Source organism: Hyaena hyaena, unplaced genomic scaffold (genome assembly GCF_003009895.1).
Source record: "Hyaena hyaena isolate Hyena2069 unplaced genomic scaffold, ASM300989v1 scaffold_69, whole genome shotgun sequence".
NCBI classification, from domain to species: domain Eukaryota; kingdom Metazoa; phylum Chordata; class Mammalia; order Carnivora; family Hyaenidae; genus Hyaena; species Hyaena hyaena.
The window spans coordinates 61,503-85,710 of NW_024080702.1; the positions used below are offsets into that span (position 1 = coordinate 61,503).

Below are 24,208 nucleotides of genomic sequence, written 5' to 3' on the forward strand. Positions count from 1 at the left end.
CCCCCTACCAGGAGCACATCTGTCTCCAACTTCCTGCTCAAACCTCCCAAATCCTCCCAGAGCTTTGGTGGCTGGGCAGCTGGACCCTGGAGGGCACTATCCCCTGAAACCTGGGCCTCCAGGACAGAGGGCTGAGGAGGGGCGGGGCCTGCCTGATGGTGCTTCTCGGCTTCTTACCCAGTGGGGGGCCTGCGATGCTACAGCTGTCACGAGCCCACTCCTGTGTCCAGCTGCGTCACCGTCGTCACCTGCAGTGTGAACGAAACCATGTGCAAGACCACCCTCTACTCCCTGGAGATAGGTCAGTGGGCGCCGGGCAGGGCTGGGGTCCCAGGGTCAGATCCACCTCCCGGTCGTCACCGCTGGCCAGCTGTGGGGCCCCACGCACAGCTCGCAGCCACTGCCCCGGCCATTTACGAAAAGGGCTTTTGGTGGAAGCGAAGTCCGCGCCCCCTCCCCGCCTTCTTTCCTTTAATGGAGATGCATCTGCAGCCTGGCTCGGGCATCACCCGGAGAGGAACCGCCCCATCCGTGTCTGCTGCTGCGTCCCCAGGGGCACACAGGATTCCCACGGCGGTGGAAGGAAAGGGGGGACTGAGATTCAGCAGTGACCCCCACCTCCACCCCGGGGGCACAGGGCCAGGCTTGGGGGGGCCCTGGAGGTCGGGAGCTGACCGGGCACCCCCACGTGGCCCACAGTGTACCCCTTCCTGGGAGACTCCACGGTGACCAAGTCCTGCGCCAGCAAGTGCGAGCCCTCGGACGCGGACGGCATCGGCCAGACGAGGCCCGTGTCCTGCTGCAACAGCGAGCTGTGCAACGTGGACGGGGCGCCCGCCCTGGACGGCGGCCGGGGCCTGGCCCTCGTGCTGGCACTCCTCTCGCTCTGGAGCCTCGGACCCTAGCCCCCCCCCCCGCTGCCCCCCGCAAGCCAGCCCCAACCGCCCTTGAAGAAGCACCACCCCTGCACCAGGCCTCCTGCGTCTGCTTTCGCCGCCCCTGTCAGCCTCGTCCTGTGTCCCCTGCGGCCCTCCCCGGCCCCTCCGCTCCTAGCCGGCCTCTGCCCCGCCCGGCCTTGTCTCCGGGGGCCTCTCGTCACCCACACGGTCGGTCTCTTCTCCGTGTCCCGTCACGTGGTAGCAAGGACGGTCACTAGGCCTGTGACACCCACACAAACCCTACGGGGCCTGACTGGGGGGGGCAGAAGGGGACCCCCAGGCAGGGGCAGCACCCGCCTGCCAGGGCCGGTCACCGGGGACTTCTCGCAGGAGGGGCCATTAAGGCCAGGCTTTGGCCGGGTACGGGAGGGCAGCCCCGTGGGAGCCCCGTGCGGGAGGAGGCACCTGGGATCAGGCTAAATCCGTGAAGCACCCACTACCGCTCCCCGGGCCCCTGGGCAGGGCCTTGCCCGGCCCGTGGTGACACTGTCCCCTATGTTGGGTGGCAGAGAGTGCCACCAGGCGTGTCCAGACTTCAGGCTTGCCAGGCCCCGCTCCCTGGGTGCCCAGGGCAGCCCAGCTCCGACGTACGGGGGGCCTTCACTCCACCTCGGCCTCGGGCCAGCACCAAATCTTCCGGACCCTCTTCCCAGGAGTCGCCTGCCCGGCAGGCTTCTTGTCCCCAGGGACCCCCAGGCCTGCACCTGGGTTGGGACTCCGTGCTCTCACGTACACGCATGCTCACGCATGTTCATAAACACACGGGGTCCTGGAAACACACGCTAGGACCCTGTACCTGAGGAAGGCAGGGCCCAGCCCTCCCAGCCAGCCCCGACCTCTCCCCAGGGGCGGCTGAAGGAGGAGGGAAGGGCAGGGGAGGGCCCTCAGTCACCCCAGACCTGGCCCCCTGCTCCGCCGACCTCGCCTGGACCCATGGTGAGCCGGCCCGGGAGGGACACAGCACCAGCATCCCCCCCACCCTGAGGTGAGGCTGGGAAGGCCTCGGCCTATAGCGCCCACGTGCTCCCCACCCGCCCAGAACCCTGAGTCCAGGGGCCTCACAAGCAGCCATCACCCCTCCCGGGGCTTCCTGCTGCCGGATGCGGGGCGGTGGGAAGGCCCCAGGTCCCCAGGCTCCCCCAGACCTCGGCTTCCTGTGCTAAGACGCGCAGTCTCAGGGACTTGGTGGTCCTGAGCCAGCTTCCCGGGGGACAGGACGCCCACAGCCTGACAAGCCCCAGCCAAGTGACCGGCACAGACTGGCCACGTAGCAGGGCCTCTGGCCTCCAGAGAGCCCCTCAGGCAGAATCCAGGAATGGCAGGGACCTTGGGGGCCAGGAAAGGCCAAGCGTGGGCACCATGCCTCCATTTGGGGTTTGACTCTGAGCTCTGACTGCCACCAAGGAGGTACTGTCCACCCCCCTCACCTGGCCTTTGTCATGGGTCTCACAAAAGTAGGGAGAGTGGTGGGGACTTGAGCCTTACAGCCTGGGTTCACACTCGATACACGCACACACACACACACACACAGCCGTCCAGGCAAACATGGGGAAGCCGTGTGTCCCTGTCCTGGCTGCTATGCCTGCCTGGAGCACCCTCTCTGCCATCACACCTCCCAGGTCTTCCTTGCCCTCCCCTTCCAGGCAGCCCTCCAACCACACTCCGGCTCCTTCACCCCCGCACACCCCGGCCTGTTTCTTGGCACGCTGGTCCCACTGACGCTCCGCGCGTCCGCCCCCAGCCCACCCCCCCCCCGCCCTCGTGGCCGATGACGCTCTGCCTGGTTTACAGGTGAAAGAAAGAGGGTCAGAGGGGCTTGTGGGCAGACTGGTCACACAGGAGGTCAGGCGGAGCCGGGCCCCACTCAGCTGTCAGGCTCCACACCAGGCACTCCCTGGCTCCTCTCGTTACATCCTGGGCGCGACTGTGGGCCAAGCCCTGGGAAGGGCTGCCAGGCTGCTGTCTGCGCCTGCACCTGCCGAGGACGCCCAGTTGTTGGTTTGCAGCAACCATGGTCTCTTCCTTCACAAGGAACGCCCTCCTTTTGTTTCCTCAGTTCACAGGGCCGGGTCACGCCTGCCCTCGAAACCGCCCTGGGTCCTTAGCTCCATCCCGCAAACGGGAATGCAAAGTCTAGAGGGGCGAGGGAGTCATCCCCAAGACCTCACACGGAGCCAGCAGCAAATCCAAGGCCAAAACCCAGGCCTCCTGAGGGCCAGCCCCAGCCCCTCCCCCCTGCTGCCCCTTCTGGAGACTGGGACGTGACTCGTACCCGCAGCAGGGCCCACCTGCCCTCCACACACTCTGCTGGCTACACACTCATGGTCTTTCATCCGCCACCTACCCATCTACTTACTCCCCCATCCACTCACTGGCTGCATTCCCCCATCTCCCTCCCTCCATGCACACACTGCCCCACTCATCCACTCCTTCAAAGATCACCCAACCACCCCACCATCCATCCATCTACACATCCAGCTAGCCCCATCCATCCACTCATCCGTCTACACATCCACCCACCCACCCACCCATCTACCCATCCATCCATCCACTCATCCATCTACACAACCAGTTAGCCCCATCCATCCACTCATCCGTCTACACATCCACCCATCCATCCATCTACTCACGCATCCACCCACTCATCCATCTGCACATCCACCCCCACCCACCCACCCAACCAATCATACATCCATCTACACATCTACCCACCCATTCATCTACCCATCCCCATCCATCCACCCGTCTATCCACCTAGCCCCATCCATCCACTCATCCATCTACACATCTACCCATCCACCCAGCCATCTATTCACCCATTCACCTATGCCAGGGAGAGGACGCCTGGGTGGGAAGGACAGGACCTTGGCCCTCGCTGGGCTTGACAGACATCGGAGTCCCGGCCACAGGGGGCTTGTGCCAGCACCAGGTGGCTCAAGCCAAGAGGGGTCCAGCCCCCAAGGGCCCATGAGTGATGTGGCCCGCCCACCACGCTGCCTCCCACCTCCGCCCTGCACCACCCTGCTGACTCACATGCTCCCTGGCAGGAACCACAGAGAGCGCAGGGTATAAGTGCTCAGAGAGGCGGCCGGCGCTGCCGCTCCCGCTCCCGAGCACGGCAGATGGCCCGGTGTGGGGCTTTGTTCCGGCTTCTGCTGCTCCTTGCAGCCTCTGGCCTGCACATGGGTGAGTGGATGCCTCCTCCAAGGGGAGGGAGGGCCTCCTTAAACCCCCCACTGGGCTCAGCGCCCTTGCCCTAAAAGGGCCTCCTGGGTTCTAGAGCCTTCCCTTGGGACGGGCTTCGCAGCCCCATTGTCCAGGCAGGAAAATGGAGGCACAATAGAGGAAGGCAGCATTCAAGTCCACCAGTCAGAGCCCTGGGCCTTGCAAGGTCTCAGTGAGGCAAGCCACCTCCCCCAAGCAGGGATGGCAAGGGAGACACTCCAGGGGCGCCTGTGGGGTATGGCCCAGGGGTTAGACCACACGTGGCCTCTGCTCGAGCCTCCAAGACGGGTCTCGAGGCCACAAGCAATGCAGTTTGCCCTATCCCTCGCCCAGGTGAGGCCTTCAAATGCTTTACATGTGAGCAGCCCACACCCATCTCTTCATGCAAGAACATCACTCACTGCCACCCCGAGGCCACGGCCTGCAAGACCACGCTGGTGCAGGTGGAGTCAGGTGAGTCCCGCCCACAGCGGGCTGGGGGTCCACAGCGGTCACCTTCCCCAGATGGCCCTCAGGACTGGGGCTGGGGCCCAGAGGTGGCACTCCCACAGACGGGCTCCGTGGTGCCTCACGAGAGTGGCATCAGCCCAGGGCCCCAGGCTCCCGCCTCAGGGCTGGGGACAGGAGCGGGACAACTTCCCAGCCCTGCCATTAGTTTGGGGGCCTCAGGCGACCTCTGGAGGAGTCAGGATCCAGTGCATGGAGGCAGGGCCGCCGGGGAGGGCCCGGGCAGTGGAGGAGCAGGCTCTGAAGCCCGCCCACCCGGCAGAGTACCCCTTCCACCAGAGCCCCGTGGTGATCCGGTCCTGCGCCAGCTCCTGCATCGCCAGCGACCCCGACAGCATCGGGGCTGCCCACCCTGTCTACTGCTGCTTCCGTGACCTGTGCAACTCCATACAGGCCACCAGGGTTGGTGTCAGGGCCCAGGCCCCGCTGGGCGCCCCGCTCCTTCCCTGAAGGGCCTGCCACCACCAGAGGCCACCTGTGTCTGTGCGCTCCCCGGAGCTTCCCAAGCCACCATTAACCATGGGACTCATGGGGTGAGCACCCTGCCAGGGGCCTCCTGCCCCCCAGGCTCCGCCCTTGCAGAAAATAAACATCACCAAGGCAGAACTGACCCCTTTCCTTCCTGGGTACCGAGAGCCCACGGGGCCAGCCTCTGGGAGGGCTGAGTTGAGTCAGGCCCATTCCGGGCACCTGTTCTCACCCAGGGCCATTTGGCCTCATTTCACAGAAGGGGAAACGGAGGCCAAGGGGGAGAAATGCATCCTGGGCTGGCCTTCCTGCAAACCTGGAGCCCAGGACAGGCTCCTTAGTCCAGGGCAAATCTGCCCCCACTCCCAGGCTCTGCCCTGAGACCCCAGAAGCATCACCTCCACGTCTGCTCCCAGGGGGAAGGGAAGCTGAGGTCAAGGGTGGCTATGTCTCGCTCCACGTGTCTGGCGCGGGGACACTGCAGCAACAGCAGGGGACGTGGGGCAGAGGGCACATGGAGGCGCAGGGAGGCAGGCCTTCCTGGGCCTACGTGGGGTGCCTCTGGGCCAGCTGACACCCACATACCTCCATGCGCCTCAGCCACCCCCCAACATTGGGCCTATGCCCCGGGGGACAGCTGCCCCAGGGGACAGCTGAAATGAGAGGAGACCATGCCCGTGGAGCACTGAGGACATGCCAGCTCATCCCAGACGCCAAGGGCCAGTGCTGGGCTCCCTGCCAGCCAGGTGGGCAGCAGCGGCCTCAGAGGCGGTGGAGCCTCAGGCTCCTGCTTCCCCCTCCTGGGGACCCCCAGGTGGCCCCGGGCATGGCCTGGCGCAGTGGCGCTGTGGGGAGGCGGAGGCAGGAGATACGTCTCGCACACAGGATATCAGCAGCCGTGGGGCCTGTCCCTGCCCCTCTCCAGGCCCGAATTCCCATCACTGCCCTCTGGGTTGGGAACCTTCCAAACTCTGCATCACAGTCAGGCTTCCTGGGCCCGTGATTTGGAGACAAGGGGCCAGGGCCACCAGCTCCCCACAGGGACTGAGCAAGACATCACTGCAGCTCTTGGCTTCAGCTTCCGGTGGGGCAGCGGGGGTGGGGGTGGGAGAGGGATGTAGCTTCTGTGCTATTCCAGGGCAGGGGGTGAGCCGGCCAGGCACACCTGCGGGGTCCCTGCGCAGTGCCACCATGGCCAGCAGATGGCACCCCCACCCCACCGCCACCAGGGCACAGGGCTGCCTGGCCCTCCCCTAGGAGGAGCTGCCACCAAGTAGCCTGAGCCCAAGGAATGCCCTTGTCTGCAGGCCTGAGGTCACCTGAGGCCAGACCTGCACATCCCTGCCCCCCCATAGCTGGGGGGGCCCCAGGTGGGGCCTTGGTACGGCTGGCCCTGGGGCGCCACAGCGGGGATGGTAGCCGCTCACACCAGCTGGGGACACTTGGGGCCTTAGGATTGAGGACCCAATGTGCTGTGTGGGGTCACAAGGAATGCAGACAGACAGGAGAGGCCCACCAAGGGTCACCTGGTCCACGGGCGGAAAAGGTGAGGCCGCTCATACCCCACCTCGGCCAGCCCTGTGCCCTGGACGTGTGTCCCCTGGTCACTGAGGACTCCTCTGTGGTCGAACCTTCTCCAAACAGACAGAGCGAGAGGGAGTCTCCTCTCCCCCCTGCCCCCATCTGGCTGGGGTGTGTCTCCCTTGAGTGCACAGAGAAACTTCAGGGTCTCTGGGACACAGGGATGTCCAGCCCGGAGGCCCCCACCACCCTGAACACCTCGTACGCACACAGACCCATCCTGCCTCCCCAGCCCCTGCCCAGCCCCAGGGCACCAGCTGGCCCCTCGCCACCACCGGATGGACCTGCTGGGACCCGCCCCGCTGTGTATAGTTCTGTCCGCAGCCCCCTGGAGAATCTGTCCCTGGCACCTGTGTGGACCCCCAAGCTCCCCGCCCCAGGCTGTCCCTGGTCCTTCACTCCCTGCCTGCACCCTGCGGGGCCGGCACGAAGCTCTCTCGGATGAGGAGAAACTCCATGTCCCCTGAGGGCCGCGGGCTGGCTGCTCGGGCAGGTGGGAGGGCGGGGTGGGCCAGCCCCGGGGTCCTCAGCCCGCCTGGCTGCAAACCACCGGCCTGCCACGTGACCTCGGCCAGGCCACGCCACCTCCCATCACCCAACACCTGGTGCAAATCCAACTTTTCCAACTGCCCGGTCTTCTCTGGGCCCCCGGACCCGGGCCCTCCTGAGCAAGTGGTCAGGGCGCAACGTGGCCTACGCCATCCCTACCTGTCCCCTGTCCCTCTTTGAGGGGCTTGCAGAAGGGCCCCTAGGCTGACCCCAGCCGTTAAGGTCCACTGACCTCTGCCCCACCTGCCACCCCACTTCCCTGCCCCAGTAACCCCAGAGCCTGAGGCCTAACCTTCCGAACTCATCTGGAGGATCATGGGACTGGATCCTGGAATCAAATCAGAAACCTGCACCTGCCACTGACAGGCTGGCACGTGGGACAGCAGGCCCCAGAGGCTGGCGACAGGGCACCGGGGCCTGCAAGGGGGGTGGGGCAAATCCTTTCTGGCCTCGGTCCCATGCTCTGCACAAGGGGGCCAGTCCTGCCCTGCCCACCTCGTCCCTGAGTTCACGGGACCCCGAGAAGCCTAGACAGCCCCCCCCCACCAGAGAACACCCCGTGGGGACCCTCGGCTTCCCTGGGGGACCGGAGCTTCGGAAACAAGGTCTTCCCCCAGCAAGTGGACATTAAAAACCCTTTAATCTTGGGGTTTCTTTACATGAAACAGAAACATTGCAGCGTTCTCGTTGCGGCTGTAAGGCAGAGGTCAGCGTGGGCGGCTGGCAAGGGACGTGGGTGCCCCTGCGTGCGTGGCTGCAGCAGTGGCCCAGCCCCGGGCAGGGACAGGAGGCATCTCTGGGGCCCGGTGGGGGCGGGGCCCGGGCAGGCAGCCACCTCATCCTGCACAGCCACCCGCATGGGCCAGCAGCCACCCCGCCGCAGGGACCTGACCGGTGTCCCCCCGTCCCCTCCCCGGCCAGGCAGCCCCAGCCCCCAACCCCCCCTTGGCCCATCCCTGCTTTGCCATCAGGGCTCCAGGCCAGTTTCTTCGCTCCAGACTCCCTTACCCCAGCCTCAGCCGGTGTCCCAGCAGCTGGTGACCCTGTCAGGGAGCCACTTGGGCAAAGCCAAGAAGACCCTTCCCCAACCTCAGCTCATGGAGCGAGAGAGCCCCTCAGAGAAGGGAAGAATCAACGGCAGGGCAGGTGTCAAGGACGATAACCCAGGAGGAGGGCAGACAACTGAGGTGATGGAGACCCAGAGAGGGCAGGGGCCTGTCCACGGTCACACAGCACAGCCCTATGAGCACCGAGGAGTGTGGACAAGCAAGGGCAGAGGGCGCCCAGGGGGAGTCCCACTCCTGCTCTCTTCCCTCCTCAACAGCAAGCCCCAATTAGGACACCCTCAGTGACGGGGAGCTCACCACTATACAGGAGGCCCTATGCCATCTGACCCACCGGGGCCCAGCACGCCCTCTGGCCCCAAGTCCCTGCTGCAGGCCAATCCCACCCCAGGGGAGCTCTGCTGCCCTCTGCTCAGTGCACCTGGCCACCAACTGCCTAGACTTTGCCCTGGGCCAGCCTCCCCACCCCCATCACCCACAGCTGAGAGACTCTGCCCTGCAATGCCATTCTGACCCTTCACAACCCCTCTCCCCGAGAATCAGGCCTCACCCCTGCTGCCCCAGCCCCCAGCAGCTCGCTCAGACTCCAGGCTCCAGTGCTCAGGGTGGTCCCGCTGGCCCAGCTTGGCTTCATCCGCAGGGCGGGGCCGACCCCCCCCCCCCAGCCCACAAGCCGAGCGTCCTGGGCCTCCCACTTTTCCCATCATCTCTACCCTGAGAGCAGAGCTGGGTCAGGGCATCTGAGTCACCCCCATCCTGTGCCCAGCATGGTGAGGGGGAGTGGGGATCAGTAACGGGCGGAGGGGGAGGCCTGAGCAGGAGAAGGGGGCTGGGTCGACCGGGCTGGTTGTGGACCCCTCCGGCTGGGAGACACGGGCCCGGCCGGCCCATCCTGCACCTTCTGGCCCGGGCGGGCAGGGACGGGCCGGCAAGCGCCCCCGCGTAGAGGCTGACGGGCAGGGTGCGTGGTCACTGGTCCTTGACCACATCGCTGAGCCCGCTCTCAGCCCTGAGCAGCTGGCTGCTGGTCTCGTTGTAGGCGATCCAGTGCCGCAGGTCCTCTGGCAGCTCGGGGGGCTCCACCTGCAGGGAGAGAGGGTGACATTCCCACAGGCCCCACGCCCCGGGGACGAGCAGGGGTGCAGGAAGGGGTGCCCAGCCAGGGCGCTGCCTTCATACCTCAGGCCTCTGCTCCCGCTGTTCCCCCTGGAACGTGTCCCCCTCCTCCCCTTCCAGGCGCCCCTCCCGGGGGCTCCCAGTGCAGTCCATCCTCCTTCACCAGGCCTGGCTCCCCCCCGCAGGGCCACACCTGAGCCGTCCGCGTGTCCCCAGAGCCCAGGCAAAGCCCTCTGAGGCCAGCTGGCTGGACAGGGGTGGCGGGTGACGTGGAGGAGCCAGAGGCCTCTAGGAGTCTGAAGCAGGGGAGTGGAGGGGCGGCTGCCAGCGACAAGGCCACACCTGAGCGGTAGTGACCAGACCCAAGACTTTGCCACAGCCCAGATCCCGTCCCAAGGCCGCTAGAGCTTCAGCACGTGGGATCCCGGGACACCGGACTCAGACTGCCCCGTGCAGACCCTGCCTGGGGCCACCTCAACCCGGCGGCGAGGCGAGGCACCCGGGCTCCTCCCGGCCATGCCCTGGTCCTCCCGTCTGCGGCTGGGCATCCCCAGGGTACGCCCGCTGAGCCGCACTGTCGGCTCTCTCCCAAGTCCCTTCCAGCCCCGCCGGCCACCCGGTACCCTCTGTTGTAGGAGATGCTGCCCTCGGTCTTTTAGTCCCAGCTCTCAGCCCCTTGATGGAAAGCCCCCTTGAGCAGTGGCTGCCCACGCCGGCCTCCTGACGCATGAAGGGGTGTATGGAGCATCCCTTTCCCTATGGGGTGGGGGACACCCAGGACCTTTGGGGGTGTCCGGAGACAGAGACCAGGGAGCTGTCCCATGGCACGTGGTGCTGCCTTGGGTAGTTCCCATGGCCTCTGTGAGCCTCAGTTTCCCCACCTCCCGTATGGGGGAAAGGCTGGCCTCTCATGATTAAGGTGGGATTGTGTCCCTCCTTGCTCGGGGAGCGCCTGTCCAAAGCCAGAGACGGAGGCGCCCTGGTTTAGAGCACGTAGGGGTTGGGGCCCCGGCTTTGGCACGCAGGCTCCTGAGGTGAGTTCTTGGGAAGCCGCCTCAGGCTGGAGGCTGCCCTGGAAACTGGCCCAGAGGAGGCGCGCTGGCGGTCCCCAGGGCCCGTTGCCGCGCTGCGGGTGCCGGAAGGAGCAGGCCCTGAGGAGCGTCCTTTCCCCCCGACAGGCACCGCGGCCCTCTCTCCATCTGGAAAGGGCAGAAAGGCTCGCAGCTCTGTGGAGCTCAGTCCCCCAACCCCAACCTCGGGTGGTGGCCGAGGCCCTCAGCTCCAGCTTCCTGTGTGTGAAGAGGGCAGGGAAGGGGTGCCCTCGGGTCCTTGGGAGCCCCCAGTAACCTCCTCTGACACCATCCCGCCCGTTGAGAACCAAGGACCAGAGAAGGTGGCTACACTCTTCGAGCCACACAACAGCAGCGGGACTTTAATTCCTGGGAGAGGCCAGCTCAGGGCCTCCCTGCTGTGGAAAAAGCGGAGGGTGCGGCACAGAGTCCCGAGAGGCAAGGTGAAGTGGCAGGAGGGCAGCGCGCTAGAACGTGTACCAGGAGTGGATGCAGGGGCCCTGGGAGCTCCAAGGAAGAAAGCCCATCAGTGAAGTGAGGTCCTGGGTCCAAGGAAGGTCTGGGCTGGCACTCCGTGGGACGGGAGCAGCCCCAGGAGGGGGCACAGGCAGCCGGCCTTCCCTAGGGGAAGGAGCAGGGACCAGGAGGCCTCAGGGCCCGCGGGGCTGTGCACCCGGGGTCGGGGAGGGGGAAGAGGGTGCTCACCCTGTGTTTGCACAGGTGCTGCACGACGCGCTCCGGCGAGGTGCCCAGCACGTGCTGGCGGGAGCGCAGGAGCGCGCACACGAAGCCATCGCGCAGGCTGATGAAGCGCGCCTCCAGGTAAAAGGCTCGGTCGTCCCAGCCCAGCAGGCGGGTGCGCACCTCGAAGGGCTCGAACAGGCGCAGCGAGCGGCGATAGCGCGCGCACGAGGCGGCCAGCACCGCGCGGGCCCCGAGCGCGCGCAGCGCACCCAGCACCCCGCAGCGCGTCAGGTGCGCGGCGCGCGCCACGTCGGCCTCGCGCAAGTAGCGCGCGTTGTTCATGTGCAGCAGCAGGTCCAAGTCCGAGGGCAGCACGCGGCCCGCGTAGCGCTGCTCGGCCAGCAGGTCGCGGACGCGCGGCTGCAGCAGGCGCGCGCGCAGCACGGCGCACGGCACGCGCACCAGGTACCAACCGTCCAGCAGCGTGAAGTAGGCGAGCGCCAGGACCAGCGGCGCCACGAGCAGCCCCAGCATCGCGGCTGCAGGCCCGGGGAGCGGCGGGGCCCGCGGCGCCGGGGCCGCCGGGGCGCGGGGCGCTGCGTCCGCCGCGCCGCTGCCCGTGCGGGAACCGGCGAGCGCCGAGCGACCGGAGCGAACCACCTCGCAAAGCCGGCTGGGGAGGGACGCGCGGGGGCGGCGGGCGCCGCGGCCTAGCCCCGCCCCCCCCCCGCCAGCATCCGCCCCCCCCCCGCGCGCGCACTCAGTGGTCCGCCCCCCTACGTCGCGCCCCGCCCACCCCGCTTTGGCCGCGCGCCGCGCCACAGCGGCATCTGGCGGTCGCGCCCCGCGCTGCAGGCGCAGAAGAGTGTGTGCTGGTCCCGCGCGTCTTCCCCTTCGCTGCGAGAGCCTTCGTTCCCTCCCCGGCCGTCGAAGGTTCGGACTGGCCCCGGAGCTTCGGTCCCTGATCTGAGCAGAATCGAAGGGTCCAGTACCTCCCGGCCAGAGGTGCAGGACTTTGCAGAAGTGGACGCAGCCGTCCGCAGCGCACTGCTTCAAGACTGTCCTGGAAACCGACCTTCCCACGCTACGAAATCTCCGGGGACCCTCCACCTCGGCAGGGCGCCCCGACCCCAGCGCGGATGCAGCCGACTCAGGCGCCTCCCAGTCTGGCCGCTATAGCCTTTTCAGTCCCAGCTTGTAGCCTCATTGCCCCCCCTCCCCCCAGCACCACCCCAGCCTCAGATCCTGGCATTCTCAAACTCACTCCCAAGCATTCCCATCCTTGGCCCTTTAGAAAGGGAGCAGATAGCGCCGGGATGGATGGGGGAGAGGCCTCTGCAAATGTGACGGGCTCCCCAGTGGCCTCGTAGGTGTCCGGAGCATGTCGGCTGTGGACCCCGCAGGGAGTAGCGTCCCCTCCAGCGTCCTCTCTGTCCCCTTCTCCGCAACCCTGGGAAGGAAAGCTCGGGAGAGGTCCATCCCGCTTTCCCAGCCCGCCCCCACTTGCCAGTGACCTGGGAGGCCACCTCCTCAGGACTGCACCGGAGCCCCGGCGAGGCGCAGGCGGCTCTGAGAAGAGCACCCCAGCGCCTCACTGAGACGGCTTCCGTCCAGTCCACACCGGGCCTGGGCTCCAGTTGGCTGCCAGCGTCACAGTGGCAGGTGGCTTGCCTTACGTCGGCCGCCATCGGGGCAGGAGCTGAGTTCTTTGCTTCTGGGGCCAGTAGGTGGGCAGAATGGGATCTGGGTTTTCCTGGGTCCTTGGATCTGCGTGGACAGGAGGTTCAATCTCTCTCAGGGAGGCCCGGCAGCCCCAGGAAAGGCCTTCCCCACACATTGTTCAGGCTTGTCCCTGTCCTGGCTCAGCTCCGCACCATCTGTCCCTGAGGCGGGACAGCTCAGCATGAAGATGTCCTTTGAGCACCCTTGGCAGCTGCTCTGTGAGTGCAGCCCAGTCACTCACCTTGTCCCAGGAGGAGACAGGAGGGGACAGGAGGGGCCGGTGGGCCCGCCTCTAGAACCCTGTTCCGGAGATGTCAGTGAAGGTTGGTAAGCAATAGAATGCGGGGGGGGCTTACAAGACCCCTGCCCCATCCGCCCACAGCCGGGGCTCCCTCTGCCCAGCTTCGTTCTAAGCTTCTGCCATCCACACTGGCCCCCCCATCAGACACCCACACCTCTGCCAGAGACCCTCCCTTCCGTCTTTCCCTTCCCTGACCCCCAGACAGTCTACATTCCCAGGGCCCTGGTCTCACTCTGCTTTTACACACGCTCAATTATGTCAGCAGGTATGTCGTCTCCTCACTGCGCCCCGAGGCCAGGAGGCCACTTGGATGGTGCGAACCTGGGGAGCCAGCATGATCCGTACCCAGCCGGGCACCCTGCGGGAACCCATGCCATCATGGCCGCCCACCACCCGGTGGCAGCAGCCCCGATGCGGGCGTGCTGCGGTGGTCATTGGCAGATTGTTGGGGGTCCGGGCAGGTCAGGAACCCCTGGCCATCAGACCCGGAACCCCTTCCCTCTGCTCTGCCTTCATGTCTGAGACGCAAAGAGGGAGGAGGGGCTGGGAGCCCGCTGACAAAGGTGGGGCCTCCACTCCCCCGCCTCCAGAGGGTCTGACGCATCACCCCTGCACCCACTCCAGCAGCGCCCCCGCTGCACCCCGAGTCCAGCCAGGGAGGAGCGGCGCTCAGAGGGGAGGGCCCAGGCCACTGACGAACACCATGGCCTGTCCACCCAGTAGTGTCTTTATAGACACCTGATTGCTCAAGGATGGAGACACACGCCTGTGCCAGGCAGACGGGCCTGGGATGGTGGTCTGGGGAAGGGAGGGCCGTGCGGGCCCTTGGCCCGAGGCTGAGTGTGCTGCGAGGGCCAGAGATGCCCGCGCAGGGACCAACCTCAGAGGCCTGACCTCAGTGAACGAGCACAAGGGGGAGGAGGGCTAGGAGCCAGCCGTGTGGCCTCAGGTCGGTCCCTTCACGTCTGTGCCCTGCCTCGCCGGGTGGTGGTGAGGAGCCGATGAGTGGCTGCATGGGAGACCGGTGAGCGCACGGCCTGTGAAAAGGGTGCCTGCTGCCATCATGTCCTGTGATGACGGATGCAGAAGGCTTGCACAGTGTCCCCAACACAGAATGCTTGGGAAATGGCATCTTTTTATTTTTATTTTTTTTTGGGAAATGGCATCCTAAAAGCTAACGTAAGTCCACCCGTCCAGCCGCAGGTACAGCGTGAAGGTCTCTGTTCCTTACTACGGAAAGACTAGTGTTTAGAAGGCAGTTCGCTGGGGCGGGCGTGCAGCGTGCATCTGCGTGTGTTTGCACAGGGCACGTACAAAGACGGAGAAGACGGTGAGCCATGTTATCCTAGGGTTCTGGGATCTGAGTCCTGTACTCTCTTCTGGCTGGCCTTTCCGTGGTTTGTGAAGATGAGGTGGTGTGGGGAGAGGGAGGTGGGGGTCCCAGGCCAGACCCTGCTGGCTGATGGGCCCTGGGCCTCCGCAGGTGGCTCCTTGCTGTCCCCACGGGGGGGGGGGGGCAATGTGCTGTGTGTGGGAGGATCTCGCCCCTCCCTCTGTCCTGGAGTGGGGGAGGGGCAAGACCCGCCCCCTCAGGCTCTCAGTTTGAGGCCACAGGAACTTGGGAATGGCTCAGGAGGTCAGAGGAGTCCCTGGTCCGGGGAATGGAGGACCCTGCTAGGTCCCGCACCTCTCGGGGCCTGCCTCTCCCCTCACCCGGGTCCAGATATTTCAAACCTAGAAGCCTGGGACAGGGTTTGGGGGTCCAGGGCACTGCCTCACTTCCCTGAGCCTTAGCCTGAAGGAGGACCTCCGTCTGAGGGTGTGGCTGACGTGTGGGCCACTGTGGGCTCCCTTCCCTGCTGGGGGCTGAGGCCGTCCCTCGGGACTTCCAGGCCCTGCCGCGGCCCCGGCCACACTGGGGTTTGTGATTCTCTCTCTGTGCTGTATTCCCGTCCGAGCCCCACCTGCTAACATGCTGCATCTTTCTGTATTGATCCCGTCCACCTGACCCCCCTGTCTGGTGAGCTCTGTGACCCAGGGTGGCTCTAGGGCATCGAGAGAGGTTGGGGAGAATCCATCCAAGCGCGGGAGACCACTGTTTCTGGTGTGCCTGGAACAGCGCCTGGAACGTCATAGGTGCTCTGTAACTATTTGCAGGGCAGGCGTACGGGGTCCTCTGCGGTCACCTGGCCGAGGTGGATGAGGCTGGGCCTACAACTTCAGGCCACAGAGTGCTGGCTGAAGCCCGGACCTGCCTGCCCACTGGCCCTCGTGGGCCAGAAGCTCTGCCTGAGGTCCCCGGCTCTGTGGTGCCCTCCAGGGAAACCGAGGCCAGCCCTGGACCCCAGACCGGAGCCAAGCCAGGTCTGCATGCTGAGCGTGCCTTGGGCCCCAGAGGGACAGGCGTGGGGGAGGCCAGAGCCGCACCGGAGCTGGACGCCTGGGCCGGGCCCTGGAGGCGAGGAAGGAGCGGCGGGGGGGGGGGGGGGGGGGGGGGGGGGGGGGGGGCCCGCAGGCCACTCTGGGGCGGCGTGGGGACTCCCCACCCAATGTTGCTGACCTGGGGCAGTGTCCCGCCTGAGGACACACACAGGGCGACTCTGGGCCTCTAGCCTCGACTTGTCGGTCAGTGTTGCCTGCCCTTCCCTCTCCACCCCAGAGCCCCAGAACCCCGGTTCTAACCCTGCCTCGGCCACCACTCAGTGGGGTCTTGGGCCAGAAGCGTCCCCCTGTGCAGGTCCCCAGCCCTCCGCTCACACGGCCGTTTCCAAGGGGCTTTCCCAGGAATTGAGGTGTGGGCCCGAGGCACACAGTACTGTGGGTGGAACCCCGCTCCTGGACAGGAGGGACCTGGGGTCAGGGGGTCAGGGGGCGGCTCCGCTGGGGACCCTTTTGCATAGTTTGAGTTTTTCACCGTGGATGTGGAGAACTTACAGCAGACAAAATAAAACTTCTAAGAAACAGGGAGGGGGCTCTCATCAGGCAAAGGGGGAGGAGAGGGCGGGACACTGAGTCGCAGCCCCTCCCACCGAGAAACCTCTGTGTCTTGTGAATCCTCAACCCTCACAGCAGGGAGAGGTCCCAGGCAAGTATCTGAGGCTCAGAGAGGTCAAGTGACATGGGTGAGGCCACACAGCAGGAGCCGGGGGCCCCAGCGACGCCGCCCTGCCTTCTGCAGCTGCGTCCTCCCTTCCCGGTGTCTGGCATCTGCTCCTGCCCAGGCTGGAGCTCCGCCCTATGTGGCTGGCTCCGGATGTGGTCACAGCCCACCGACGTGGGGCCAGGTGGGAATCCAACACAGCCCCGGCCCCCCACCCTGACTCCCCACCCAGGGGCACACGAGACCAGCGCTCTTTGTAGCTAAGTCAGCGGGAGTTTATTAAGGGCCTACTGGGTGCTGGGGTGCTGCCCTAGGACTCCCAGGGACATTGGACGCTGGAGCCCCTCCACACCTCATCTCCTGGGGCTCCTGGTCCCTCTCACTCCCTGCCTCTCATTCTACTCAGTACATTTCACCTCAGCCTTTGTGGGGCCCTCCTGCGTGCCTGCTCCTTGCCGGCACAGGTGACCCCAGGTGTGGGACACGGCTCAGTTGGTTGAGGTAGAGGGAGTGGCCAGGGAAGGCTTCCTGGAGGAAGAGCATGCCTGAGCGAGGATTAAGGAGTAGGTTGGAATATAGGGGGTGTATGGACTGTGTGTGCGCTGTTCTGCATCAATAGAGCCCAGCCTGCTGGGCAGCAGGAGCTGGGCCGGAGTCCGGGGGGGGGGGGCGAGGCATGGGAGGCTAGATATGGCAGATGGCCACAGCCTGACCTGAGTTAGGGTCCAGGAAGGGCCTCAACGGGACAAGGTGTGTGTGAAGAGTGCCCTGGGGCCCCTGGGACACAGTGGGGTCCTCCTGCATCCTACACCTGGCTCAGACCCCAGAGCAGCAGGCCCCCGAGAGCAGGGAGCAGCACCACGGTGACAAGAGCTGGCTGCAGGGCATGGGCCCCACTGAAATTGCACAGGTCAGTGGAGCAACATGTGATGTTCTTCTTGGCCAAGAAGTAGTTCTCTGAGTCCTCCATGCACTTCTTGCTGCAGCCCTTGCTAAGGATGGTCAGGAAGCCAACAGCACCTGGGGGTGGGGGCCACACAGCTAGGGCTGGGTCCTGGGTATTCACCCACCTGGCCTTTCTCAGCTCCCATGGCCCTCTTCCTGTGCCTACTCTAAAACTCTAGAGTCACCCCCCCGCCCCCGCTGTGATACCTCAGGACTGCCAGCCATGTGAGGGCAGGTGCTTGGGCCCATCCATATCCACATGCCCAAGGCGGGCAGACCTGCTGCTGGGCACTAGGCATGCCTAATGAGGGGGTGAGTGCAGGCATGGGTGGGTGGGTGGATGGATGGATGGATGGATGGATGGGTGGATGGATGCAGGGATGGATGGATGGATGGATGGTGGATGGATGCAGGGATGCAGGGATGCAGGGGTAGATGGATGAATGGATAGGTGATGGAGGGGGATGGATGGATAGATGGTTGGATAGATGGATGGATGGATGGATGGATGGGTGATAGACGGCTATGAGTGGACAGACAGACAAGGGATAGGTGGAGGAATGAATGGATGGGAAACTGAACACCTGTATCTGTGGCTGGATAGATGAACAAGTGGCCAGGTAGACTGAGGATGAGCGGCTCAGTGGCAAAGACCTAAACTCGGGTTCCCTGGGTCCCTACCAAGGCGGAGAAGGGAAGAGCAATAGGCGGGGCAGAGCCACACCCAGCCCAGTTGGGGGGAATCTGGGCAGGGCCACGGGGAGGACTGGGGGGGCAGCAGGGCCACTCACGGATGCGCTCGGTCCAGCAGTAGGTGTCGGAGCGGGCGCATTTCGTCACGTTCAGGCAGTCCTCGTTGCTCACCTGTGCATGGCAGGAGTAGCACTGCAGCGCGCTGCCTGGGGGGCGGGGGTGTGCTCAGAGGCCGCCCTCCCACCGGCTGGGGAAGGAGCCTCGTTTTCTCATCTGTCACACTTTCCAGGCTGCTGGGAACGTGCGAGAGCACAAGAGCCTGCTGCAAACCGGGACATCCTCGCAGGGAGGGCGCTACGCTCATCAAAGTCCACCCAGGAAGGCTCCAGTGCCCACTTCTGTCTTGGCACCTGGAACCCACCAGTAGCGCCCCGGCCCACCCCCTCAGGGTTTTATTTTTATTTTATTTTTTACATTTATTTATTATTATTATTTGTTTGTTTGTTTGTTATTTATTTCTAGGAGACAGAGAGAGAGACAGCATGAGCAGGGGAGGGTCAGAGAGAGAGGGAGTCACAGACTGAAACAGGCTCCAGGCTCTGAGCTGGCAGTCAGCACACAGCCCGACGCGGGGCCCGAAGCCACGAACCGCGAGATCATGACCCAAGCGAAAGTCGGACGCTTAACCGACTAAGCCACCCAGGCGCCCCTACATTTATTTATTATTGAGAAACAGAGACAGAGCATGAGCAGGAGAGGGACAGAGCGAAGGGGAGACTCCGAATCTGAAGCAGGCTCCAGGCTCTGAGCTGCGCACAGAGCCCAACGCGGGGCTCGAACCCACCAACTGCAATATCATGACCTGAGCTGAAGTCGGACTCTTAACCGACTGAGCCTCCCAGGCGCGCCTCCCTCAAGGTTTTAAAGCTCTGTTAAAATGCCTATGGTCCAAGAGAGAAGGGGGTGATGCACCCCAGTGTGGGATCTGGCTCACCCCACTTGGCAGCTGGCCCGGCTGAGCACTGGGCAGGTGAGGGTAGAGTGGACAGTATCCTTCCCAGATTTGCTCACGCCCTTCCATCACTGTCTCTAATAGCCTGTGCGAACCCAACCCAGCCTTCCGGCCCCTCCCAGGCCTCCCCAGGGCCGTGGGACCCTGCATGCCCTTTGTGGGTCCTGCTCTTTCCCTGGGAGTAGTGGCCCCAGCTGTGACCACCATAAGGTTTCCTCCGATCGAAACAGTGCTGAAGCTGGGCCACAAGTCACCCAGTTGCGAGCAGGCCCCTCGTTGCCAGCCCTGTGCTCGGGCCCCACACACCAGCTGACCCCCAGCAGCCTTTCGGGCCATTGTCACGACCCCCACTCTCTAGAAGAGGAAGCTGAGGTGTGGAAGCTCTGAGAGGTTTAGCAATTACCCAGGATGGGAAGAGATTGAGCGGAGGCCCTCACCTGCCCCCCGGACCTTGGCCTGGGTGTGTCCTGTCCTTGCTGCCCACAGTGAACCCCAGGGCCGGGCCTGGGGAGGGGACCCAGGGCCTCTCAGGACAGACCCCAGCCCTCTCCGCTTCACTCCTCCCTCCTTGCCTTCCTAACTTGAGGCTTTTTGCCCCTGTGCCTCCTCTCTACCCTGCAGGCTCTCGGTGCCTCCCTCGTCTGTGTGCCCCTCCGAGAGCCAGGCCCTGCGCCACAGCGGGCCCCTGCCTGCCGTGCCCGCCTCTGGCTGAGTCCTTACGGCATCCGGGCTGCACGCTGAGCCGCCCCAGAGGGAGACACAGCAAGGACGAACTCTCCGTCTTCCTGCCACTGCCTGTTTCCTTCCACCTGACCTCCCTCCTCCCCGGCCCCCTCCTCCACCTCCTCCCTCTTCGTCTTTCTGGGTGGGTGCTCTCTCTGAGGGCCCCTCTGGTCTCCCTGGGCTGCCCCCACCCCAGCCCCATTCCCATGGCCCTGCCCCGAGCTGGGGGGGGGGGTCTTACTTGGCTGCAGAGCCAAGCTGATGGCCAGCAGGGTGAGGACGACGGCCTTCATGGTCACCACCGGGCAGCAGGGGTGTGGACCTCAGGGTGGCTTTATATCACTTTGGCTGGCGAGGGGGAGGCTCCACGGCCCACTGTCAACATGCACAGGCTCCCGTGGGCCAGCAGGCACCGTAGGGCTGGCAGATCCCAATCTCCAGCTGCCAAGCCAGGCTGCACCCCGCCACTCCCTTTGTCCTCCCGTCTGCTTCCGGGAGATAGAGCCCTCCCCACCCCTGGTGGTTTCTGGTCCACCCCAGGGCGAGGTGCCAGGGTTTGCCCACCTCACACCCAGCTGGGAAGCCAGAGAGGGGTGGCCATCTTCTCCAGGGTTGAAGGTGACCTCCCTGGGTCCTGTTGTGCTCCTAGGGCTCCTGGTCCCATAGGAGCCACAGACCTTGGATGGCTGCAAACAAGAGATGCCTCGCCGGGGGGGGGGGGGGCGGGGGGCGGGGGAGGGCTGCTCTGGGAGGTGCCCTGGAGGCTTGGGGGTGGGGGCTGGCACAGCCAAAGTGCGCAGGGGTGCGGCATCAAATGTGTGCAGGCCAGGGCGCAGGCTTACCCCTGTGACCTCACTGAGTCCCCACATGGTATGAAACTTTAGCTGCAAGGGAGTCCGTGAAATGCAGTGTTAGCATTCTCTGCAGTCGGAGGAGGTGGGGGGTTTGGCACCAGGCACGACATTACCTGCACCCAGACCCGCTCTCCCCCTGTCTGTGTCCTGGGGTCCCACAAGGATTCCAAAGGCGCTTCTGCTGGCTGGAGACTGCAGGCGGGAGGCTCAGAGGCCGGGCCATCTCTCCGGCCGTGCTCTGACAGTGGGTGCGCCGTGCGGTGAGTGCTGTGTCCCCATGGGCCAGCTGGCTGCCCTCCTGCTGGCCCTGGCCAGCCTGTGCCGACAGTTCCTTCCCCCCGCTCCCCCCGCCAAGCCCAGGGGCCCAGTGGCTTCCTGCTGCCAGTGGCCTGGGGCCCGTTCTCAGTCCCCATTGTCCCTCCAAACTCACCCTTCCCTTTGTAAACAGTCTCCCCATGATCCCTTGGAATGTCCAGCCAGGTGTTGGGGGGTACAAGCCATGCCCACAGCCTGCTGACCCCAGTGGGTCTGGGGGAGGGGGCAGCGAGAGGTCCCTCCCAAGGGTGGGGAGAGGACCTTTCACTTCCTGATGCCCTCCTGGCCCTATGGATGGCATCTCTGACCTCACTTTACCCTCTGGCTTTCCCCCCTGGGCTCCTCCCTGGAAGGAAGGCCCAGGGCAGAGCAGGGGCTGCACTCAATGGAGAAACGCTCCGCCTCCCAGCCCTCCTGGGGAGCAGGAGCGACCCTTCCTGGTGGGGGGCAGCTTTCATCCTCTCACCCTGAGTCCTGGATCAAGGTGACACAGTGACGTGGGCCAGGGGTGAGACCCAGACCTTCCTGGCACTCACCACACCTCTGTGTTCTTTCCTGCCCAGGCCCCTGATACCTGCCACTTTGCACCCTTTCCCCTGGAGGGTGTCTCCTGAGGCACAGAGAGGGACAAGACCTTGCTCAAGTTCACCTAGAAGTGAGCATGGTCCCCCTGATCCCGCCCGCAGTCCCATCAGCTCAGGTGCCTCGGAAGGTAAAATGTGACTCCCCTGTGCCTGGCCGGCTGCCTGCCTGCACCCCCCCCCCCTCCGCCCAGCTCACGTGCACTGGGGGTGCTCTGGACTGGAGTCTTTCTTTCTTATCTGTCTTTTTACTCGAGGCACTCAGTACCCAGCACCAGCCTGGACATTCATTCCTCAAACATTGACAGGTACGTGAGTGTTTGTTATTCTGATTTGATAGGAGGCGATTGCTCTCTGGCCTTCTTCTCACGCAGGTGCTATGTGCCCTGGGCACATTTGGCTTAATGCCTGAAGACATTGTCGGTTGTCCCGAGGGGGGAGGTCATCCTGCACAGGACGCCCCTGCCACAGAGACACACCCAGACTGAGGCCTGTAGAACGTGCGGGCAGGCGGCCTGTGCAGGGCCGTGGCTTGGGACTTGCCCAGGACCCACTCCCGCTTCCTTCCTTCCTTCTGATACCCCTGGAGGGAAGGTCTCTCCCGTGTCTGTCTTGTCCTGCTGTCTGGAAGCACGTGACTTGTCTGGTTTCCCAGGTGTGCACGCAGGTGTGCAGCTGCAGGAACCATGGTCTCACCCAGACCTGATGTTGGAGCCGACGCTGGCACCTGTTAAGACTTCGGGGCTGACGGGAAGGAACGAGTGCACCTTGCGTGTGAGAAGGACATGGGTTTTGGGGTGCCATAGACAAAATGCTCTGGTCTGGAATTGTGTCCCCCCTCAATTTCCTACATCGAAGCCCTAACCCCAATGTGATGGCCTTTGGAGGTGATTAGGTTCAGATGAGGCCATGGGGGGGCCCTGATGGGGGAAGTGCCCTAATAAGATCAGACACCAGAGTTCCCCCTCCCCCTCCCCCGTGAGCATGCCAGGAAGGGGGCCTCCCCAGAAGCCGACCCTGCCGGTGCCCTGATCTGACTCCAGCCTCCAGAGCCGCAGGAAGACAAATGTGTGTGGTGTTCAGCACCCGGTCTGTGGTGCTGTTTAGGGCAGCTGACAGATATGGAAGCCCATGGCCACGATGCCCTAGGGATGGCCCTCACTCCACCTCTGACCCCAATCAAGCTCCTTAGGGTCACAGCCTGAATCCTGGCCCTGCTCACCGAGTGAGCCCTGATCCTGACTGTACCCTGAGCCCTGACGCTGGTCACTGACTGCATCGTGTCCTGTCATCCATGCTTTGGACACACTGAACACAGCCGCTAAGCCCACCCTGAGCCTGGACTGGCTGGTCACAAAGGGGCGGGACTCCCCGCAGAGGACGGGGTCAGGGTGTGGCTTTGACATGACTCACCCTTAGCTCCCTTGTGTCACCTCCCAGGGCTCTGGATTTTCTTGTTCTCCCTTGGCTCCCCACACATCTGCCCAACCAGTTGAGTGTCCTGAAGATCTTGTCTGCCCACGTCGCCCCCTGGCCGGGGCTAGTGGGACTGGAGCAGGGCCGGGCCCCGGGATGAGGCAGGATCGCTGACCCCCCCCCACCCGCGGACTCCTTGCTGACAGACCGTGACCTCCTATGGCTTCCACCCTGTCCCACACACTTGAATGGACACCTTTTTGGATGAATCGTGTATTTTATGCAGAACTAATTAGAAAAATGAAGATGGTATGTGAATTACAAAACCACAGTTGATTTCACCTTCCACTTTTATAGACCTTTTTCCTTTAGAAAAACGCATTGGTAACTCGAGAGGCCAGTCCCACGTGCTGCCAGACTACTGGCTGTCGGGGGGGGGGGGGGGAACGCGTGCCCATGACTGTTGGGAGGGGGGGGCGGGACACGCGCCCAGTGCGAGGCTCCCGCTGTGGGTTCTGGAATCAAGGTCATGTCTCGAGCCTGCTTCCCACTCCCAGCCCACCAGGGCCTTCCTCCCCTTCCCCCGCCCTCGCCATCCCGCCATCCGGGGTGTGAGTCAGTCTCTAACTCTGCGAAGGGCCTTGGACCCCTGGGGAGGTGCCTCTTCCTGGTTCTCACAAAGCTGTCCTAAGCACCTTCCCTGACTCTGCCCCAAACCTGTCCCCTCCTGCAGTCCCAGCCTCAGCCCCCTGCTGGCTCCTCCTCTCTGCTCACCACCCCCATCTCTTCCCTCCAGGAGGGAGTGAGGTCGATGAGCCCTGGAGACCAGGCCCACCTGAGGCAGCGCCGCCCCCCTGCCAGGGGGTGTGGGATGCACAAACACCCTCAGCCTGGAGCCAAAGCCCGACCTTTGCTGTAAGAGAGTTGTCACCCCAAGCCCCTCCTTCTGGGGACTGGCTGGTGATGTTTCCCACCACCTGCCAAGGCCTCCAGAGGCTGGGGGCATGGCTCTGCCACCTCCAGGGCGAGGATGAGGAAGGTATTCAATCTTAGAGGAGGAATCCCTGTGGGCTCAGAGGAAGCAGGGGGACCCTGTGGAGCCCACTGGAAGGCCAGGTGGGGCAGGGGGTGACCTCAGACTGACCCTCTCAAGGCGACTCTGGCTGTGAACGGAGATGTGGAGGCTGCTGTGGTGATCAGGGGTGGTCTGGGGGCTCAACCCTGTGCATTGGGGGTGCTGGGGGCTGGGGCCCTCAACGCCAGTTCCCAGGAGACACCAGTTCTTTCTCCACCTCTCTTTATGCCCCTTTCTTCTCAGCCAGCGTTGGCTCAGTCCTTGAGACA

At 64.5% G+C, this 24,208-nt stretch overlaps 4 protein-coding genes across 4 annotated transcripts in view; 2 read left to right on the top strand and 2 right to left on the bottom strand.

Moving 5' to 3' along the window:
• LYPD2 (LY6/PLAUR domain containing 2) overlaps positions 1–905 on the top strand; it is a 1,727-nt gene extending 822 nt beyond the window's left edge. Inside the window, exons 2-3 of the mRNA XM_039232942.1 lie at positions 182–301; positions 700–905. Coding sequence (XP_039088873.1) covers positions 182–301; positions 700–905 — 326 coding nt within the window. The remainder of the gene's footprint in view (positions 1–181; positions 302–699) is intronic.
• Positions 906–4,011: 3,106 nt separating this feature from the next.
• Positions 4,012–5,266, top strand: SLURP1 (secreted LY6/PLAUR domain containing 1). The gene is made up of 3 exons (XM_039232997.1): positions 4,012–4,124; positions 4,497–4,616; positions 4,933–5,266. The coding sequence occupies exons 1-3, from the start codon at positions 4,061–4,063 to the stop codon at positions 5,118–5,120; spliced, it is 372 nt and encodes a 123-aa protein (XP_039088928.1). The 5' UTR covers positions 4,012–4,060; the 3' UTR covers positions 5,121–5,266.
• A 3,210-nt stretch (positions 5,267–8,476) lies between these two features.
• THEM6 (thioesterase superfamily member 6) lies at positions 8,477–11,811 on the bottom strand. The gene is made up of 2 exons (XM_039232964.1): positions 11,224–11,811; positions 8,477–9,415 (listed from the first exon to the last, which is right to left on the bottom strand). The coding sequence occupies exons 1-2, from the start codon at positions 11,734–11,736 to the stop codon at positions 9,302–9,304; spliced, it is 627 nt and encodes a 208-aa protein (XP_039088895.1). The 5' UTR covers positions 11,737–11,811; the 3' UTR covers positions 8,477–9,301.
• Positions 11,812–17,130: 5,319 nt separating this feature from the next.
• On the bottom strand, positions 17,131–19,991 carry PSCA (prostate stem cell antigen). Its single transcript, XM_039232965.1, has 3 exons — positions 19,940–19,991; positions 18,062–18,169; positions 17,131–17,345 (listed from the first exon to the last, which is right to left on the bottom strand). Exons 1-3 carry the CDS (start codon positions 19,989–19,991, stop codon positions 17,131–17,133), a joined length of 375 nt encoding a protein of 124 aa, XP_039088896.1.
• Between the last annotated feature and the right edge of the window lie 4,217 nt (positions 19,992–24,208).

What these genes read in the sequence shown, in the direction of transcription:
- SLURP1 (XM_039232997.1), top strand. Translation starts at nt 4,061, where the DNA reads ATGGCCCGGTGTGGGGCTTTGTTCCGGCTTCTGCTGCTCCTTGCAGCC. An exon ending in AGCCTCTGGCCTGCACATGG is followed by an intron (nt 4,125 to 4,496) that starts GTGAGTGGATGC and finishes TCCCTCGCCCAG; the next exon opens with GTGAGGCCTTCAAATGCTTT. An exon ending in GCTGGTGCAGGTGGAGTCAG is followed by an intron (nt 4,617 to 4,932) that starts GTGAGTCCCGCC and finishes CCCACCCGGCAG; the next exon opens with AGTACCCCTTCCACCAGAGC.
- THEM6 (XM_039232964.1), bottom strand. Translation starts at nt 11,736, where the DNA reads ATGCTGGGGCTGCTCGTGGCGCCGCTGGTCCTGGCGCTCGCCTACTTC. An exon ending in AGCACCTGTGCAAACACAGG is followed by an intron (nt 9,416 to 11,223) that starts GTGAGCACCCTC and finishes CTCTCCCTGCAG; the next exon opens with GTGGAGCCCCCCGAGCTGCC.
- PSCA (XM_039232965.1), bottom strand. Translation starts at nt 19,991, where the DNA reads ATGAAGGCCGTCGTCCTCACCCTGCTGGCCATCAGCTTGGCTCTGCAG. An exon ending in CAGCTTGGCTCTGCAGCCAA is followed by an intron (nt 18,170 to 19,939) that starts GTAAGACCCCCC and finishes CCCGCCCCCCAG; the next exon opens with GCAGCGCGCTGCAGTGCTAC. An exon ending in CTGCTGGACCGAGCGCATCC is followed by an intron (nt 17,346 to 18,061) that starts GTGAGTGGCCCT and finishes CCCCACCCCCAG; the next exon opens with GTGCTGTTGGCTTCCTGACC.